At 35.9% G+C, this 22,262-nt stretch overlaps 1 protein-coding gene across 1 annotated transcript in view; it reads left to right on the top strand.

Annotated features, from left to right (window-relative positions):
• The first annotated feature begins 466 nt into the window (after positions 1 to 466).
• LOC131166230 (digalactosyldiacylglycerol synthase 2, chloroplastic) overlaps positions 467 to 22,262 on the top strand; it is a 37,969-nt gene continuing 16,173 nt past the window's right edge. The window contains exons 1-2 of the mRNA XM_058124578.1: positions 467 to 773; positions 21,474 to 21,863. Of these exons, the coding sequence (XP_057980561.1) occupies positions 21,582 to 21,863 (282 nt within the window). The 5' untranslated portion in view covers positions 467 to 773; positions 21,474 to 21,581. The remainder of the gene's footprint in view (positions 774 to 21,473; positions 21,864 to 22,262) is intronic.

Raw genomic sequence — 22,262 nt, 5'->3', positions numbered from 1 at the left:
AAATAATTGAAAAATAGTAAAAAAAATATTTTTTAATATTTTTAAAATTCTTTAAAATTTTGCAAATATATTTATTTGAATTATATTTTAAATTCACATGATCGTTTTATTTTAATTTCCATTAAAAGTTGATTTATCAAATTTTATTGAAATTATTATTTCTAAAAATACTTGTCTTCTTTTATAAGGTAATAATATTTTTGTTTACATTTTTTTATTAAATATATTTTATTTTTTATTAAATAGAGTTTATTTTTAAAAATGCTTATCTTTTTTTAAGAAGGTAAAAAATATTTTGTTCATATAATCCTGGGAGATTTAATTAAATAAATAAGAAAGACAACAAGAAATCAAATTTCCCAAGAATTGAAATCTTGCCATCAAGTTGCAAGATTACCTGATATTAATTTATTAAATTTTTTTTCAAATAAAATATTATTTAATATTTTATTTTAATTTAATAATAAGGAAAAAACTCCAGAAGGATTTCTGTTCTCCAGCCGCGAGAGACTCATGCAGAGCCGCAGCTAGTCTTCTTCTTCATCCCGAGCGCAGGAGATCTTCCCCTTCACAACCGGCGCGAGTCTTCCCCAGCGTGACACACGTCTGCAACGAGTCTTCTTCCACAGCCGGCGAGAGTCTTCAGCGCACGCGAGGGACTTGCAGCCGAGAGAGATCCTTCACCTGCGCGCGAGAGAAGGAGCAGGCAGGAGGAGGGGCGTCGTAGGGTATCTCCAGCCTCCAGCGGAGGTGCACGCTCAGATAGAGGGGAGGTAATGCACATATCTAATTTCTTGAGAGGGTTTCTTTTAGAAAAATTAGGGAGAAGGATAGGAAGAAGCCTAGGTTCTTCGCAGGTGCGAAGAGGGGCTTTCTTGGGTCGTTTTTGAACTGATTTCCAGAGGAGATTGGTAAGCCAAGAAAGGGAAAATCTGTGTATGTATATTATTTCCGCCGGATTTAATATAGTATGTCCCAAAGTGAGCCAATTTTTGATCCGTAAATGTGTTCTTGTGGATTGTGCTTGTGGCATGTTTATGTTTATATTTTGCTGAATATTGGATTGATGAACATATATTTTTTTGTTCAGGGTTATTACTTAGGCACACATTAAAATAAACGGATTTTCGTTTAGGTGTGATTGTAGTTGATGCTTTGATTAAAATCTGAAAATAGAATTAGCAGTGAGCTGAAATACACACAACAGCCCCAATTTTCCAGGTGACTGATTTTATTTCTGTTCATTCTCGAGAATGACGATGATAATTTGTCTTGCTTTTCCATATTTTTCCTTGTTCTTTGTTCGGAATGTATCCCTGCTGTCCTAATGTGCTCATTTGTTTTGCTTTGTTTTACCCTGTTTTTAGGATCCAGCCATAATCGGCTCCATTTCCCACGTTTTTGAATTTTAATGATATTTCTTCTGCTCTTAGTTTAATTTAAACTAACAAGTTGTATCTTTCTTCGAACGAAAAATTGGTTTATTCTGAATTTTTAATGTTCCTTTCTAGAGAAATAGCTTGGGTTATTAATTTGTTTTTGGCTCTAAAAACATAATTTTTTGTTTGTGTGTGTGTGTTTTATTTGTTTATTTATTTTTTGTCATTATGAATTGATAGAATTGATATCTTTTTTTTTTTTTTTATGATGTTTTTTTGTTTGTCTGCGGAAGCAGAATTAAATTGAATTGGTAGAATTAATTCCTGAGTTTCTGGTATGATAAGTTTTTTAGCAGCAAAACATATATTTTTTTCTCACGTTATTAATTGCTATTAGTTGATGAATGACATTCTCCAAAAATTTCTTGTTTTATGTTTTTTCTGTAAAATATCTATTTATTTATAAATTTTTACTTGGTGTAGTGAGTATTTTTGTTGTTGTCTTGTTAATAGCTGGTGATAAATTACTTATAAGGAGTCCAATGATTGAGCAAAACTGTCTTCTCAAGTACCAAATTGTAGATATGATTTAATTTTTTTTTTTTCTGATAAAGAAATCACTGATGTGAGAAGAGAGAAATATAAGATTTGGGGAATGAGACATCCTCCTATGCAAATCTAAAACCAACTACAAAAGGGCAGTCCTGCAGTCCCTTTGCAAATTAGACAGAGAAATCCCCCAAATTCCCAGAACACACCTGAAGGAAGCACCCTAGAAGGATCTGGGAAAGCAACTCTATTCCATAAAGATATTGTCTTGCTATTAAAAACCCTTGCTTTTTTCTCAAGCCATACAACAATAACAACAACAAAACCAGGCCTTAGTCCCATTAAGTGGGGTTGGCTATATGAATAATTTTCAGCCAATTTATGCGATCATGGACCATTTCTTTTGATAGATTCAAGGATATTAAATCCTTACTTACTATCTCCTCCCAAGTTATTTTAGGTCTACCCCTACTCCTTCTACTGCCCCCCACAGTAATTAAGTCACTTTTCCTCACAGGTGAACTATAAGGCCTACGTTGCAAGTGTCCATACCATCTGAGTTGTTCCTCCCTTATCTTATCTTCTATAGGAGCTACACCTAACTTATCACGAATATGTTCATTCTTTAATTTATCTTTCAATGTTATACCACTCATCCATCTAAGCATCCTTATCTCGGCAACTTTTACTTTTTGGATATTATGTTTCTTCGTCGCCCAACATTCTGATCCATATAGCATAGCTGGTCTTATAGCTGTCCTATAAAACTTCCCTTTCAATTTTAAGGGTATTCTACCATCACATAGCACATTTGAAGCACTTCTCCATTTTACCCAACCTGCTTTAACTTTATGCATTACATCATCTTCAATTTCTCCTTTAGCTTGCATAATAAATCCAAGGTATCGAAATCTACAAGTGCTATTTATTTATTCATCATCAAGTTTAACTTTGTCTCCAATATTCCTCCTATCATTACTAAAATTACATTTCATATATTTTGTTTTATTTCTACTTATCCTAAAGCCTCTAGATTCCAAAGTTTCTCTCCATAATTCTAATTCAGCCTCTACTCCATCTCTAGTTTCGTTAATTAATACAATATTATCTGCAAACAACATACACCATGGAACCTCCTTTTAAATACTCTTAGTCAATTGGTCTATCACTAAAGCAAAAAGATAAGAACTCAAAGCAGATCCTTAATGTACACCTATGGTAATTGGAAATTCTCTAGTTTCTCCATCTATAGTCCTTACACTAGTCATTACTCTATCGTACATATCCTTCATGACATCGGTATACCTACAACATATACCCTTTTTTTCTAAAACCCACCATAGAACTTCCCTCATATGCTTTCTCCAGGTCAATAACTATCATATGCAAGTCCCTCTTCTTTTCCCTAAACTTTTCCATTAATCTTCTTAAAAGATAAATAGTTTCTGTGGTAGATCTCCCAGGCATAAAACCAAATTGATTTTCTGAGATCTTCGTTTCTAACCTTAATCTTTGTTCAACAACTCTTTTCCATAGCTTCATCGTATGACTCATAAGTTTAATTCCACGATAGTTATTACAATTTTGAATATCTCCTTTATTTTTATATGTAGGTATTAAAGTGCTTTTCCTCCATTCATTTGACATTTTCTTAGTTTTTACAATTGTATTAAATAAATTAGTTAACCATATAATTCCGTTATCACCCAAGCATTTCCAAACTTCAATTGGGATGTTATCTGGTCTCATAGCTTCTCTATTTTTCCTCTTTTTTAGTACAAACTTAACTTCGTTAACTCTAATTTTGCGAATAAATCTTATATTTTTAGTCTTTTTCTCATTTGACAACTCTAAGTTTAAGCCTTCTGTTTGATTTTCGTTAAACAACTTACTAAAGTAACTTCGCCATCTTTCTTTAATATCTTTGTCCTTAGCCAAGACAATATCATCCTCACTTTTCATGCATTTTACATTTCGTAAGTCCTTGCTCTTCCTTTCTCTAGCTTTAGCAAGTTTAAATATATCTCTTTTCCCTTCTTTTGTACTAAATCTATCATACAAACTATTAAATGATTTATATTTAGCTTCACTAACGGCCATTTTTGCATATTTTCTTGCCTCCTTATATTTTTCAAAGTTTTCTCTATTTCTATATTTTTGCTACGTTTTATATCAAATTCTTTTTGTCTTTATGATTTTTTGTACATCTTTATCCCACCACCAACTTTCTTTGCTATTCGAGAATCTTTCCCTTGATTCACCTAAAATCTCTTTTGCTATTTTTTTTAATAGAACTAGCTAATCTATTCCAAAGAGTATTTGTATCTGTCCCATCCTCTACGATCCAATCCCCATCTTTGATCATTTTATCTTTAAATTTTATTATATTTTCTCCTTTTAGGTTCCACCGTCTAGTTCTCCTATACTGGTTTATTTTATCCTTTTTCTTCCATTTTTTAATACATATATCTAACACTAAGACTCTATGTTGTGTGGTTAGGCTTTCACCTGGAATAACTTTACAATCCTTGCATGATAAACGATCTACCCTCCTAGTTAAAAAAATTCTATTTGACTTTTATTTTGTCCACTTTTAAAGGTTATTAAGTGTTCTTCTCTCTTCTTAAAACAAGTATTCATTATACTAAAATCATATGACATAGCAAAGTCTAAGATCATCTCTCCTGACTCATTTTTGTCTCCATATCCATATCCTCAATGTATCCTCTCATAATTTTTATTATTTCTTCCAACGTGTCCATTCAGATCTCCTCCTATAAATATTTTCTCAGTCCCTGGTATGCCTTGTATAATACTATCCATATCTTCCCAAAATTGTCTCCTAAGATTTTCTGTTAAGCCAACTTGAGGAGCATAAGCACTAATGATATTTATTATCTCTTGTCCTAATACCATCTTGATTTTTATAATTCTATCCTTTACTCTAGTTACATTCACAACGCTATCTTTTAAGTTTTTGTTTATAATAATGACTACTCCATTTTTTATGTTTTTCTTTTCCAGTGTATCAAAGTTTAAATCTTGATTTATCGATTTCTCTAGCTTTCTCCCCCACCCACTTAGTTTCTTGAAGGCAAATTATATTAATTCTTCTTCTAATCATTGTATTCACAATTTCCATGTTTTTACTCGTAAGTGTCCCTATATTCCAATTGCTAATCTAATCCTAATTTCCTGAACTAATGTCTTTACCTGCCCACATTTAGAATGATGCAGGAATCCTTGCATATTTGATACCATACCTGGGCGCCGACACGGCCCGTCGCTTTGGGGCGACAACCTAGCCCACCCTCATCCACTTTTCGCTACACCCAGGTGGTTCAAGTGCAACACGTCGCTCGTAGGGGACACCCCAGCAAATATTCAGTAAGGATTCATATCATAGTGATCTGACAAATTTTACGCTAGTTGTCAGCAACCTAACGCAACCCTCCTCCTTTACCCGGACTTGGTAAGCCCTAGAATCCAAAAAATAGCACGGACAACACATTTCACAAATTTCTATCTCACCAACTTTTCCTAGACCCCCAAATTGCACCTACGTGAAGTCATTTACTGCACGCGGTGCTACCCAAAAATAAAAGTAAGTTTTGCTCAAATCTGTTTAGACACCCTGTATTGTGTAAAAACGTACAAATAGACTCAAAACACTTAATGCAAGTATGTGAACTACTAGCCTTGTAGGGTATCCTCACCTACAGCGGGTCATACATATTAATCTTGTTGAATCTCAAAGTCCAAGTAAATGTTTTGCTCTTTAAGGGAACCTTAGCCTTCCATATAACATCATTCAAAGGAAAAGGACATCTAGATGAAGGTTTTAGTATGTGAAGAAAGAAAGATTTAAAGGAAAAAGAACTAGAATGATCCCCTTACCAAATATGTAAATCATGCCTTGATCGAGGAAGGAAAGAGTCCAAAAATCACAAAAATCAACCTCTTTTTCATTAGGATTCTTGAAGAGAATGGAAATATCAAGACAGTCCCCTCCATATAAAAGGATGTGATGGGAGTGTTATGAACATAAGAAAGTATAAGGAGAGTGACCAAGGCTTCCAAAGAAACCTCACCCACCCACAAAACTTCCCAAACTCAAATATTATTACCACTACCAAGCTTGGAATGAGTAAGAGGAATGGAAAAATAAGCAACTTGAGAAACAAACTTCCAAGGATGCACACTAGAAGAATTATCACTACCTCTAACATCCTGTGCATTTCAACGTTACCATACTTGCTTCTTGTAACCTTGCGCCATGAGGGATCAGCCTCCAATGTGAACTTTCATAAGGACCATAACTATTTTCCTACAAGAGAGCTGTTTTTAGACACCAAATTTCCAAGTCCCAAACTCCTTTCTAACTTAGGGTCTCCTTAGTTCATTACAATTGACAAAATGATCCCTCTTATTATGAGCATACTTGATTGATGTAGGAGAGCAACAGAAACTTAGAAATAGAGAGAGATTGAAAAAATTATGGGAGAGAGTAGACTAGTTGAAAGAAGCAGAAAAGAGAAGAAGAGAAGAAGAGGAGAGAGAGATGGAGAAACTGTAGGGATTCTGGATTCAAATCAACAACTGTTTCATACATTACACACACAACTTATATACCCCACATTGCAACAAACAATTAATTACAAAATAAGCCCGACTAAAACATGTAATAACAAAATAATCCCAAAGTACTTAAAATACACAAAACAAACCAAAACTAGCTGAATTTCTAAAATAACCACATACTTTCCCAAACTAAAATAAACATCCTAGCTACCAAATAAGTACCTATAGTTCTCCATTGGTGGTTCTCCATCAAACTTCCATTGTTAGATAAAACTCAACTTCAAGTTCTGAAATGGTGTAGTAGACTAGTAGTTTTAACTCCATGAATGGGAACTATGAATTATTAGATATCTGTCAACCTTTATTAGGGGCTGATCTTTTGGAGATTTACAACTAACAAATCAGTTGATTTGTTAACTATTTTTGGTTCTATGATCCTAGGGGATTTGGGTAGCATGTTACCCGATTCTGTAGATAGTCTTTCCTATTTTACTGCTTTCCATTTTAAATAAGATATTCTATTTTCAGTAGGTTGTAAATATCCCTAGTAATTAGATGAGATTTATCATCTATTTTAAAGAGAATGTAATCTTTTTCATAAGTAAGTGGAATATTCAGTTTTCTTTTCCACATTTCAACATGGTATCAGAGCATCCTTTGAACCCTAATCTTCCCATATGATTAAATACGGTATGGCCACTGGGAGACTCGACTCCACCTTTTCAGTCTTAGACGTCACCACCAATTAGGAAACCATGGTCTCAGGTAATAGCAGCAGTTCAGCCATTGTCCCAGAATTGTTGCAAAAAATGTTTAGCCAATCTTTAGCAGCCCCTACTACTAGGGGTGAGCATAATTCGAGGAAAATCGAATTAACCTAATTAACCGACCGAAATTGGTCAGTTCGGTTTGGTTAAAAAATCTAGTTCGGTCGGTCGGTTATGCTTTCCAATATTTCGGTGAATCGAGTTTTGGTTCGGTGAATAGAGAATATTAATTCGGTTAACCGATTAAATAATTTATTTAATTTTAAATATAAATTAGTAAATTAAAATCCGGTTATTCACTTATTCCCTCTCAGTCTCACACTCTCACTGTTCTCAGAAGTCAGAACTCAGAAGGCCCTCACTGCCTCTCTCTCGCTCCGCTCTGCACCACCATCTTCATGCGATGCCATCGCCATCGCTGTCGCTGGCCATCGTCACCAACACAGTCATTGCTCTCATAAGTCAAAAGGCCCTCACTGAGTCACTGCCTCTCTCTTGCTCAGTCCTCCGCACCACCATCTTCACGCGATGCCATCGCCTGCGCCCATCACCATTGCCGTTGCCAACCATCGTCACCAGTACACAAGCTCCTTCTCATTCTCATTTTTCTTCTCTCGCGCACAGATCAGTTCACCGAGAACCACCCCCGACTCCTCCTCGCTAGCATCAAGCTCGCACGAGCCCAATCGTCTCCCTAACCACCTCTTCTTCGCGTTAGTCTGGAATCTAGATACACCTTCTTGGCTTCCCCCCTTCCCTCGTTCTGGATACACCTTCTTGACTTCCCCCCCTTCCCTCGTTTCATGGTTAAATTCGGTTAACTGAATTACCCGAAAAAGAAATTCGGTTGGGTTCAGTTCGGTGAGGCCCAACGGTTCGGTCGGTTCGATTAACATTATTCTTTAATCGAAATTTTCGATTAATTTGGTTAATTAACCGAATTTGGCCGAACCGACCGTTTGCTTACCCCTACCTACTACTGTGGTTGGTACCGGTTCTTTGGCACACAGAGGTAAATTTTTAAGTGCTCTTAATGTTAAAAAGGAGAAGCTAGGTCCATGGATTATAGACTTAGGACCATCGGACCATATTTTTTCTACTTATAGTCCCTGTTATGAAAATTTAACAGTCAGGATAGCAGATGGTTCACTCTCAAAGGTGGCTGGTACAGGTTCTGTTAAAATTTTAAAGAACCTAACACTCAACTTAGTTCTGTTAGTGCCAAATTTGGATTGCAATTTACTGTCTATTAGTAAACTCATTTTGGATCTCAATTGTGTTGTTAAATTTTTCCCAAATATGTGTGAATTTTAGGTCTTGAATTCGGGATAGATGTTTGGCAGTGCTAAGATGTGTTCGGTGCTCTATCTTCTCGAGGTTAATGATCCTCCTCAAGGAACAACTCACAAATCCGATTGTTTAGTGTCTGTAAGTCAAAGTTATTTTTTTGTCATTCGTTCTAATAATGATAGTGCAATTATGTTGGGCACTATAGGTTAGGACATCCAAATTTCTTGTATCTAGAGAAACTCTTTCCTTCATTATTCAATAGTAAAAATCCAAATGATTTTCAGTGTGAGATGTGTCAATTTTCAAAACATGTTCGCAACTCTTATCCCAACCAACCCTAGAAAGCATCCCAACCCTTTTCAATGATTCATAGTGATGTGTACCATCTAGGATCAAGAATATTACTGGATCTCGCTTGTTTATATCTTTTATAGATGATCACACTAGACTTACCTCGATATTTCTCATGAAAGAAAAGTCAGAGGCAGGCCAGATCTTCAAAAATTTTAACACCATGATCCAAACACAATTCCAAGCAAAGAATATTTCAAATCCATTCTTGATGATTATCTCTTGAGTCAAGGTATAATACACCAAAGTTCCTGTGTTGACACTCCTCAGCAAAATGGAATTGTCGAAAGAAAAAAACCGACATCTACTAGATGTTGCCCGCTCCCTCATGTTCTCTACACATGTACCGAAACACTTTTGGGGTGAAGTCATTCTCATTGTAGCCTTCCTCATAAACTAGATGCCCTCTCGCGTTCTCAAATTCCAAACTCCCTGTCAAACTCTACTTCAGTCCTTTCCCAATACTCGAGTCATCTCCACTATTCCCTTCAAAGTATTCTGGTGCTCAGCTTTTGTTCATGTTCATAATCAACCTCGGGGTAAACTTGATCCTAAAGCCCTTGAGTGCATTTTTCTCGGGTACTCTCCAAACCAAAAGGATTATAAATGCTATTCACTACCTACTAAAAGATATTATCACTCCATGGATGTCACCTTTTTTGAGCAACAACCATATTATCCCAAATTTGAAACTTAGGGGGAGATTACACAGGAATTCCAGCTTTGGGATATTGAAGAGTTATCTGACCCTTCTTCTGATTCCGGCCCTTCTCACCTATCACAAATTTCTAAATCTATTCCAACTACTGACTCCACTTCTCCTTCACACCCCTTCTTAGAATCTCTTGTGAAACATCAGCATCTAGACACTATTCAACCAACCAAAAATGATGAGTTGATTACCTATTAATGAGGAGAAGGAACCAAAAGGAGATAGAACAACAAGCATCCCTTGAGCAAATCCAAGAGTCTGATCCGAGCCCTAGATCAAGTGAAAATTCATCAGGTAACTCTAATCCTGAGACTTCCCATAATGAGTTAACTAATGATGATAGTGATTGTCCTATTGCTGTGAGAAAAGGTGTGAGATCATGCACAAAACACCCAATATACACGTTTGTGTCATATCAGGGGCTATCATCGAATTTTAGATCTTTTGTTGCCAACCTCGACAAAATCCAGGTTCCTAATACATGCTAGAGGCTCTCGGTACACCCGAATGGAAGTCTGCTGTTTGGGAAGAAATCAGAATGGAACATGGGAGATCACAGAATTACCAACTGGAAAACGTCCAGTAGGTTGCAAATGGATATTCATTGTGAAATACAATGAAGATGGAAGTGTTAACCGATTCAAAGCTCAGCTGGTAGCATAGGGATTCATTCAATCATATGGAATTGACTACGAAGAGACATTTGCCCCTGTAGCCAAGTTTAATATAGTGCGGGTCCTCTTATCTTTGGTAGCAAATTTAGACTGGCCTCTTCACCAACTAGATGTCAAGAATGCCTTCCTCAATGGAGACCTAGCTGAAGAAGTCTACATGGAAATTCCTCTTGGATTCGAGACACAAACTACGCACAACAAAGTCTGCAAACTCGGAAGATCTTTATATCGGCTCAAGCAATCCCCAAGAACTGGGTTCGAGAGATTCACAAAGGTAGTTAGGAGGTATGGCTATTCTCAATGTCAATAAGATAATACACTATTTGTTAAATACTCTCCTGAAGGAAAAATTTCTATCCTCATTGTATATGTGGACGACATCATTCTAACGGGAGATTATGAGGAGGAAATGGGTAGTCTCAAAAGTCTTCTAGCTAAAGAATTCAAAATCAAGGACCTTGGGAATCTCAATACTTCCTAGGCATGGAAGTGGCACGGTCAAGGAAGGCAATCTTTGTCTCCCAAAGGAAATATGTTCTAGATCTTTTGAAAGAGACTGGGATGCGCAGATGCAAGCCAACAGATACTCCTATGGATTCAACAACCAAACTAGGAGCCAAGGAAGACAATGCACCAGTGGATAAAGGCAGATATCAAAGACTAGTTGGAAAATTTATATATTTGTCTCACTACCTGATATTGGCTTCTCTATCTATTTGGTGAGTCAATTCACGAACAATCCCAATGAAGAACGTATGGAGGTAGTTTATAGAATCCTACGATATCTGAAGCTAACACCAAGCAAAGGATTATTTTTTGAGAAGAATCAAAGAAGAGATATTGAAGAATTCAGTGATGCAGATTGGGCAGGATCAATACATGATTGAAGGTCAACTTCTAGGTATTGCACATATCTGTGGGGAAACCTAGTTACATGGCGAACTAAGAAGCAATCAGTTGTGTCAAGAAGCAGTGCAGAAGCTGAATTCAGGGCAATGACACGTGACATCTGTGAAGGAAGATGGCTAACAAGGCTTCTAAAGGAATTAAAGATTTCAGGTGAAGAACCCATGAAGATGTTTTGTGACAATCAGTCAACCATCAGCATTGCAAAAAACCCAGTGCGTCATGATAAAACAAAACAAGTGGAGATTGATTGAAATTTCATAAAAGAAAAAATAGAGGAAGGAATAATCAAGATGTTGTATGTGCCTACATGTCTCAAACAATTGATATCCTTACCAAGGCTCTGCTAAGAAAGAATTTTGATGATCTGAGTTCCAAGCTGGGCATAATCAATATTTACAGCTCAACTTGAGGGGGAGTGTAGAATTATTAGATATCTGTCAACCTTTATTAGAGGCTGATCTTTAGGAGATTTACAGCTAACAAATCAGTTGATTTGTTAGCTATTTTTGGTTCCACGATCCTAGGGGATTTGTTATCCGATTTTGTAGATAGTCTTTCCTATTTTACTGCTTTCCATTTTAAATAAGATATTCTATTTTCAGTAGGTTGTAAATATCCCTAGTAATTAGATGAGAATTATCATCTATTTAAAGGGAATGTAATCTTTTTCATAAGTGAGTGGAATATTCAGTTTTCTTTTCCACATTTCAACACGAACAAAGTTAGACATATAGGCAAATCAAGAGGAGACACACACATTGTCCATCACCATTGCAGAGTATCTAGAAGATCCTCCAACTGCAAGTAGCATAGAAGGCTGCAATATCCCCTGATAAATAATAACTCTTCCAAACAGGAGATCACTTTAATATTCGAATCCTTTAGCAGCTCAAGCAAATATGCATTCTGTCCATATTCTAGGATGATGGAGATGGACATGTTTCACTAGATTTGGTTAAGGAAGATGTGGATGGAGAATATGTGAGGGATAAAGGCACAAGTTTATTGGATGGAGGAGAAATGATCTCAAGGGAATTTTCAACCATAGGATCCATGATTTGAAGAATTTTGAACCAACTCTGGAGCAACCAATTGTTCCTTGCTCTTTGGGATAGAAATGGAAAATTAAGGTTGAAGAGCAAGGTCATTGGCAAACGTATCTTTCCTAGTAGTTGCTGACTCATCTTGAAGTTCATTGCAAGTCTCAACAATCAAGGTTAGTGACACGTCAAGGTCCATCTCTGGCCCTGAGGCTTCAACAGTGTTTAGGGTCACTAAAGACAAGTCTATGGCCTTATTTTGAGAATATTCATGGCTCATGTCCACAGAAGAATGTGCACTAGTAATATGCAAATCACTTATGTAGTCATGGGACTTAATTTCGTAACAATTTGCATGGGCACTTCTGACGTTTAAAATTTTTTTTTGGATATAAAAAAGAAGAATTTATTATGAAGTAGAAGAAGTACAAGGTGCATGAGAAATCCTCATTAAAAGATACAAGAAAAAGAGAAAAGAAACAAAATAAATCAAAACAGCCCAGATAACCAGTGACTTGGTAGATCAGAAAGAGAGACCTCTTTGAAACATTAGCTACAAAAACCCACAAGGAAGCCTGATACTTTATTTATATGTCGAAGACATTCTCTTCCCAGTAAAATTATGAGCATTTATGTCCAACGAAACCCCCCCTCCCACAAAACTGCAAAAATTGCACCTTCCATAGCGCCAAAGCATGTTTACCCCTTCAGAAACCTGTACAATAGTAGCTAGGCAACAAATCCTCCACCGGCTGTATACACAACCAACTCTCTCCAAATTGGCCAAAAAGATTATTCTACCCCCTGCAAGAAAGGGAGCAATGAAGGAATATGTGAGAAGAAGATTTTGGATTTTGGAAGCAAAGAGAACATACATCCAGAGATAGATCCTTGGAAAGCCTTCTACTCTGCAACAATAGATTGTTACTGTGTTAACTTTATTAAGAACAACTGACCAAATAAAAGCTTTAATTTTAGAGGGGATTTTAGCTTTCCAAATGGATCTATGAGGCTGGAAGGACAAGTTATTTTTGGTTAAATGCTCAAATAAAGAATTACAAGAATACTCCCTAGAAGAATCAAGAATCGATAAACAATACTCTCTCCTTTCAGCAAGGAGCCTACCATCCAACAAATTTCATAAGGAGGCAAGCTCTGAAAAACCTTCCTATCATTAAGAGCCCTACAAAAATGGAAATCCCAATAGAAATCAGTTCCATTAGAAATAAAGAATGAAAGAATAGATTCATGGTCCAAAGAGGACAATCTAAACAAACGGCAAAAGATGAGCGAAGCAAAGAACTCCCTACCCAAATGTCTTCCGAAAAGTGAACATGATAATATTGTGAAGGATTGGTTTCATAATGGAGAGGGGAGGTGCTTGAATGAGTGACTGTTTGATTAGATATATTAAGTGAGAAAAACGTTCAACACTATTTAAAATCAGTTGATTATGGAGCAATTCCAAAGCATGTAAACTCTTTTAAGATAAGTGTGAAATATTTCTAGTTTTTGAATTTTTGTGGCAGAAAATTTAAGATGTATTTTTTTTGAAACTTTTGTAATGAAAATATTTGATATGATATTTATTTATTTTGATTACTAGAGTATTGATTGCACTCACTTACAAAAGGTCTTCAATCTGTCATTTGCTTTTGGTGTAGTGGGAAGCGCTTGGTCCTGGCTTGTACAAAAATCTACTGCTAAATTTCCCTTTCCAAGTAATACCCTCATTTAGAAGTTGCTTTGTGTTTGTACAATCAAAATGATGTCAATAATAACTGTGGTAGTTGAGAGAATTACACTAATTCAGGGTGTAGGAATTGAACATACATTCACAAATAAAGACTGAGATTTCAGAGTAGTATTTTAACAACCTTCTTTGATTCAAATAACTACTAAATCCTTAAAACAGTGAAGAGATTACTGCTGTGAATTTCAGTCCAGCAGATAGGGCAATTTCTAGGCACAACAACAACTTAATCCTCAGATCAGTGCTCAATACAATATGACACTTCGCAGAGATTTAAGAAAACAATAAAGAAATATCAAGCCCAAGGCTAAATAAAAGTCCATGTTAAGTTATAGGTGCAAAAACCTCAAAACTACACTAAATCTGAAGAACTACCTGTTTTGGCAATGTTTCAGAATAACAATGAATAGTAAAAGTGGCTTTTTGCTAGTCTATTGCACCTTTAGCAACGATGGAGGGACTGGTAGGCACCACACGGTCAAATCCTCAGAACCCAAGCCTCCAAATCTTCACAACCTAGATGGCTTGGAGCTGAGCTCTGTGGAGAAATCTTGTCAAAGACAAATGCCAAAAACCTGCTAGAGAAGTAGTTGAAGGCTCCTACTTATACAAACTCCAAGGCTTCCAAGAGAAGCCAACTCCCATTTTGCTCACAAGCCTCTCTAAATGCCACTTATCTTCTAAAGCCTCACCAAAAGAACTCCCATCTTAGAAGTATCTCCTGAATATTACAAGATGGCCTTCAAAAGCTAATTTGACTGAAACAAACCCCAAAGTTGAGAAATTATAGAAATACCCTGGCACCCATAAATAACAACACTTGATATAGACAAAAAAAATTGCATAAAGATTGCTGAGTTGCATCAAAAGAAGAAGGATCAGTTGATTAGTTGGAAGGTAATGTGTAGGTCTAAGGAAGAAGGCGGTTTGAGTCTTGGTAACTTTTTATCTAAAAACATCACTTTTTTGGGTAAATGGTTGTGGTGGTTTCCTATTTGGCGCAAAGATTTTAATAGCAAATTTGGCATGTGTGGAAATGTGTGATGCAAATATGGGGATAAGATGTTCCTTTGAGAGTTCTTCGTGGTTGTATTTCACAACTCTACTCTCTTTTTATCCTATTTACTAAATTTTCTTTTGGAAGCTTAACAACTTTTGCATATGGGCTTGTGGACTCTGGTTGTTTGATCCCACAAGATAGGTCAGTGTGAGCTAGCAAACTTGAAGTGTTCAATCAAGTATGATGGAAAGGGTTTAAAAGAGGAGTTTTCTTATTTGATTTTTTTTTTTAATCTTTGGGTAGAAAATTCTTGTGAATAATAATTAGAATTGTTCACAAGAGATTCTGTTTCAAGATTTGATCTTGGAAGATCAAGAGGAGTCCAAGGTCTGGCTCTGTGTGCACCAGTGGTAGCTGAACTTTATATGCGATGTGCTGTATCAAGAAGCTGCAAGAAGTTACAGGCCCATCTTTGATCTGCCATCTACAGCCGGCCGTCTTCTTTAGTTGATTGCCCATCTCAAGTGGATCATATATTTCTCTCCTGCTTTTCCCTTCGATGCTCATCGCAAAAGGTTGACTTAAGCCACCTCCAATTTGTCAATCTCCAGCTGCAATTATTCTCTCTCTTTCTGCCATAAGGAGCCAAAGGCCCATCTGTATGCTGCTGGCTTTGCAACACTGCACTCCAGCTGTCTTCTACAGTGTAGATGGTCCTCCTTGAACTCTTTATCACCGAAGAGATCACGAACTAATTAATACCTGAAACTTCTTGGGAGAGTCGAGGTCGGGCCTTTCTAAGATTTTGTTGTCTTTATACTGTAGCTATGAGTAACATTCTCTGTCTCTCTTTTCTTAAATTCTCTCTAAATTTTGGTTCCATCTTTCTTTCTTTTGAAGGAAATCCCTGCAAGAACCTTGTGTTTTGGCGAAGATCGATTGCAAGGAATTCTTGAATCATTAAACTTGAAACAAGGCTTTAAGGAAATCCTCACCTGCCAACCTCTCCTGTTGCAGAGCTTTGTCGTGAGTTTCTGCAAGGAAAAAATTCTTAGTCATTTTGGTTCAAGACCGTCATCAAGAACCTGGTTTTGAGTTTCAGGGACCTCAAATTGTTGTAGATTGGCATGGTCAGATTCCTACAAGGGATAAAATTTGACAATGTAGAGGCTGATTTGGGGCGGAGTTGTTTGCGAGAATTTGGGAACGGTTCAATTGAAGACCACGAATTGATAATGGATTTTTTTTTGGGGGTTAAGCTGTGTTGGAGACAATCTGAAAATTCTTTCTGCTGAATCCAAAAGAAAATTTGCAAGATCACTGTTGATGTGAGGCGGCGTGAGTGGTGCGAGAGGTGACCTTGACATTGTTGATTACTTTATCGCCAATCTTGATTTTGGATTGAAGAATTCCTGCAATCCCTTGTTGCTCTTCATATTCTTCGATTGGTTTTGTTATTGGCATTAAATTTTTGGTGTCAATGGGTACTTACTGCATATTTTCAGTTGGTTGTCACTGCTCTTTTTACTGGGGCACCGAACTTTTGCCTGTAATTCAACCTTGCTGTTTTTAGCCGCCGGTGAGATCTTCTCCTCTCTTGATTTTTTTCCCTCTCTCCTCAATTGTTGGTTATTAGAGTGGATTTTGTGTTTTCCTTTTTGGAGACTTAACATATGCATGTAGACATTGTTTTTTCGATTTGTAGGTTTAACATATGCTTTTTTATGTTTTCTTTTTGCAAATCTTGTTTTTTTCTTAAAAAAAAAAATTCAGAAATACTTTTTTAGTGTAGATTAATTTTCATTATGTTTAGATTGTTCAGGGTAGGTGGTGTGGGTTTTTAGTTCTTGTTGTATCGTCTATGTGAAACAAGTTTACAATTAAAAAAAAAAAACAAAAACTCAAACTTGCACTTTGCCTGTGTAAAACAAATTATTTTTGTACACACAGTCGGTCCCAAGCCTGGGTAAAGGAGAAGGGTTGTGTTAGGTACGGGACAACTAGAGTAAAAATTGTCTTATCTATACATCACAAGTCCTTACCAAATCCACCCGGGTGAAAGAAATAGACCGAGTCAATATATAAGGGAAAGGGCTAAAAAGTTAGTACAAGAAACAAATATTAGATTAACAACTTGGAATATAAAAACACTTATGGGCAAAAGCATGGAAATAGTGGAAATAATTTTTAGAAGGGAAATTAACTTAATTTGCCTTCAAGAAATGAAATGGGTAGGGGAGAAAGCTATAGAAATTGAAAAATTAGGATTTAAATTTTGGTACATAGGAAAAGAGAAACATAAGAACGGGGTGGGACGAAATGGGTAAGGGAGAAAGCTAGAGAAATTGAAAAATCAGGATTTAAATTTTGGTACGCATGAAAAGAGAAACATAAGAATGGGGTGAAAATTATTATAGACAAAGACCTAAAAGATAATGTAGTGTATGTTAAAAGAATAGGGGACATGATCATTGAAATTAAGATAGCTGTAAATGTCATTAGTGCATATGCTTCCTAAATAGGCTTAGCTAGAAAATCTTAAAAGATAATTTTGGGAAGATATGAATGATATTTTACAAGGGAAGACATTCATAGGAGTTGATTTGAATGGACACGTTGGAAAGGATAATATGAGTTATGAGAGGACACATGAAGGACATGGATATGAAGATGAAAATGAGGCCGGTTATAAAATTTTAGATTTTGACATGTCTTACGATTTAGTTATATTGAATACTTGCTTTATAAAAGGAGAAGAACACTTAATAACTTTTAGGAGTGGGTAAAATAAAAGCCAAATAAATTTCTTCTTAACTAGGAAGGGGATCGTCTATCTTGTAAGGATTGTAATGTTATCCGAGGTTAAAGTTTGGCTAGACATCATAGAGTCCTAATTTTAGATATAAAAATGGAAGAGAAAAAGTAAAGTAAAACAACACAGGAGGATTAGGTGGTGGAGTTTGAAGGGAGAAAATATGTCAAAGATGAAAACATCAAAGAGTGTGATTGGACAATAGGAGGTAATGTAGATGCAAATACTGTTTGGAATAAGATGGCTGACTCTATCATGAAGATAGCAAAAGAGATTTTAGGTGAGTCTAAAGGAAGATATTGGGATAGTAAAGAAAGTTGGTGGTGGGATCAAGAAGTCTCAAAAGCCATTAGGACGAAAAGAAACTGGTATAAAATATGGCAAAGTTTTAGAAATATAGAAAACCTTGAAAAGTATGAAGAGGCAAGAAAAAATGCGAGAAAGACCATTAGAGAAGTTAAACATAGAGCTTATGATACTTTATATAAGTAGACTAGATACAAAGAAGGAGAAAGAGACATTTATAAACTTGCTAAAGTTAGAAAAAAATGCAAAGATTTAGGTAGTGCAAAATGTATAAAGGACGAGAATGATAATGTGTTAAGTAGAGAAGAAGACATAAAAGAGAGGTAGCGAAGATATTTTGATAAGCTGTTTAATGAAAACCAAAATGAAAGATTGAACTTGGAAGTGATAGATGAGGAAAAGTCTAGAAATAGGAGATTTATTCGCAAAATCAGAGTAATTGAAATTAAGATGGCTTTGAAAAAGATTAAAATTGGGAAATCAATAGGACCAAATGACAAACCAATTGAAGTTTGGAAATATTTAGGGGATAAAGGAAGTATATGGTTAACTAATCTATTCATCATTATTCTAGGAACCAAGAAAATGCCGAAGGAATGGAGGAAAAGCACGTTAATACCTTTATACAAAAGCAAAGACGATATTCAAAATTGTAATAACTTTCGCGGAATTAAGATTATGAGTCATACAATGGAACTTTGGGATAGAGTATTTGAACAAAGAATAAGACTAGAAACGAAGGTTTCAAAGAATCAATTTGGTTTTATGCTTAGGAGATTGACAACAAAAGCTATTTATCTTTTAAGAAGATTAATGGAAAATTTTAGAGAAAAGAAGAGGGGCCTGCATATTTTTATTGACCTTGAGACATATGATATAGAGTACCTAGGGACATTCTTTGGTGTGTCTTAGAAAAGAAGAGGGTATGTAGTACATATACTAAGGTCATTAAGGATATGTATGATGGAGTAATGACTGGTAGTAGGATTGTAGGAGGGGAATCTAGAGATTTTCCAATCACAGTTGGTGTAAATAAAGGTTTTCTAGTTTGAGTCCTTATCTTTTTACTTTAGCGATTGATGAGCTTACTAAGATTTTCCAAAATGAGATCCCTTGGTGTATGTTGTTTGTAGATGATATTGTCTTGATTGATGAAAGTGGAGTGGAATCTAAATTTGAACTTTGGAGAACCACTTTAAAGTCTAAAGGTTTTAGGATAAGTAGTAAGAAGACATATATGAAATGTAATTTTTGTAATGTAAGGAGGAGTAGTGGGGAGAAGATTAAACTTGATAATCAAGAAATTAATAGAAGGGGAGCTTAAGCACAATGGTAACGTTGTCGCCCTGTGACTTGGAGGTCTCAGGTTCGAGGCGTGGAAACAACTCTTGCAAAAATGTAAGGTAAGGCTGCGTACTATAGACCCATTTTGCAGTTCTCCCGTTCCCTGGACCCTGCATGCACGGGATCTTTGTGCACCGGGCTGCCTTTTTTTTTTTTAATCAAGAAATTAATAATACTTATAGGTTTCGTTACCTTGGATCTATTATAGAAGTGGAAGGCGAAATTGAAGAGGATGTAATAAATAAATAGTTGGGTAAAATGGGGGAGTGCGTTAGACATGTTGTGTGATCGTAGAATACCCTTAAAATGAAAAGGGAAGTTTTATATGACAGCTACAAGGCCATCTATGCTCTATGGTTCAAAATGTTGGGCAACTAAGAAGCAACATGTAAAAAAAGTAAAAGTTGTTAAAATGTGAATGTTAAGGTAGATGAGTGGTATAACATCAAAAGATAAATTAAGGATCGAGCATGTATGTAATAATCTAGGCATATCACCAGTTGAAGATAAGATAAGGGAGGGGCGACTTAGATGGTTTGGGCATTTGAAACATAGACCTAGTATAGCATCCGTGAGGAGGAGTGAGTTAGTTGTTGTTTTTGGCATGAGAAGGGGTAGGGCTAGGCTTAAAATAACTTGGAATGATGAAGTGAAAATGATTTAATTGCTCTTAATCTAGTAGAGGAAAATGCTCTCAATCAGGTGAATTGACGAAAAAGGATTCATGTAGCCGATCCCACCTAGTGGGCCTTAAGGCTTGTTGTTGTTGTTGAAGGTGTCTCATATTCGATTTTAGGAAGATATTTTGAGTGGATGATTTCACTTTATTCATTTCTTTTTCTTATATTTACTGCCTACCCTAGTTGCACAATGGGCTTTTCCCCTCTTTCGTGATCATTAAGGGGAATGCTTTTTCTTGGAATTTCTATTTTCATAGGTCTTTTAGTGAGAGGGAGCCAGGGAGTAGATGATCTCTCTGCCGTGTAGGGTTTGTTTGAGGGTTCTTGTCCTTCTAATAGGAAGGATTCTTGGTTGTGGTCTCCTCATTCTTTTTGCGAGTTTTTTCATGAATCTTTTTTGATCATTTGATTCACATAAATATGCCACTTGAATTTTATGGTTGTATTTGTAAGGCCAAAGTTCCCTTGAAGATTAAAGCGTTTATTTGGTTGGTTGTTTTTAATAGAGTAAACACCAAGAATTTGTTGTAGACTAGGAGGCCTTCTAAGGATTTATCTCGAGATGCATGCTCTCTTTGTTTTGATAGTTCAGAATCAGTTTCTCATCTCATTTTGCACTGTCCTTTTTCTTGGAAGATTTGTAATATGTTTTTTGGTGTGTTTGGAGAGAGTTGGGTGTGTCCTCATTTAATGGAGGATTTGTTTCCTTTGTGGGGTTTGGCAGGAGTGGAAATGGTTTGGAGTTGGGAAGTGTGGGACTTTGCTGTTTTGTGGGGGTATTTGGTTGGAGAGGATTACTTGTATCTTTGCCAAGAAAAAGATTTCTTCATCTTTGCTTTGGGATAGGATTCAATATTTGGCTTTGCTTTGGGCTTTTGTGGAGGGATGTTTTAAGAGGGTGTGCTTTTCAGATTTACAGCTTGATTGGAAGGCTAGATTATTTTTTTATTGTGTTTTTCTCTTTTTTGTTCATTTTCTTTCTTAGAAGGGTTTCTCATGCACCTTTTATATATATATATATATATTCTTTCTCTTTTAATAATATTTCTCCTTTTTATTTCAAAAAATGTGATAATGCTTAAACATATACTTCTGAAATTTCTTCTCAAAAATGACATTAGCTGATCTGTCTAATTAGGAAATTAATGAGTATGAATAATATGTTGCCTCAAGATTTTTTGGGGTTGGGATGGTGGTGCTCTTGGGGTTCTAAAGTTCATCTTCTAATTCTTTATTCCTCTTGTTTTCATAATTTCCATTTGACTCCAGTTTCCCAGACATTAAATGATGCTAGTGATAATTTTTTTTATTTCTCTATCAATGCAGTTTGAAACATTTGTCGGTTATTCTCTAAATTTTGGGTTTGCCAGTATGGTGATTATCTTTGAAGAGAATCAATAGAAAAAATTGGCTCACTGTTGAAGTTGATGATCAATGGATCAAGAACAGCACTTTGCAATATTTACCACAGCAAGCCTTCCATGGATGACTGGAACTGCTGTTAACCCCTTGTTCCGGGCTGCTTATCTTGCAAAAGATGGGGATAAAAGGGTTACATTGGTGATTCCTTGGTTATCCTCGAAAGACCAAGCACTTGTTTACCCTGAAAACATCATATTTGACTCACCTTCAGAGCAAGAGGCATATGTTCGTAAGTGGCTTGAGGAAAGGACTGGATTTACATCTGATTTTGGTATACATTTTTATCCAGGAAAGGTAAACAAATTTTATGATTTATTGAGTTTACTATTTAAATTAATCATGAGTCTATCACCCATCATTATTTGCATACATAATTTATTTGAGTAATTGGTAATCGTTTAGGTTATCTGCATCATGTGAATGGGGTTTTCAGAAGATCTATTTTAATACAAGGGTTGAAAAGACAAATCTTTGGGTTTTTATTGTTGCAGTAAATTAAATTCTTTGCTGAATAAAAAAAAATCCTTCTTTTTTTTGGCCGGGGGGGGGGGGGGGGGGGGGGTTCATAGATTTGTACAATATTTGTTTTGCTGGTATTAAGTTTGTAATGTTTTATCCTAAAAAACATAAGGTTAAGATTTTTAAGTTTTTCAGTGCCTATGCAGTAATGCACACTTCATTACTGATTTTTAT

This window comes from Malania oleifera, chromosome 10, assembly GCF_029873635.1.
Source record: "Malania oleifera isolate guangnan ecotype guangnan chromosome 10, ASM2987363v1, whole genome shotgun sequence".
In the NCBI taxonomy this organism is placed as follows: domain Eukaryota; kingdom Viridiplantae; phylum Streptophyta; class Magnoliopsida; order Santalales; family Ximeniaceae; genus Malania; species Malania oleifera.
This window is presented reverse-complemented; position numbering and strand designations above follow the sequence as displayed.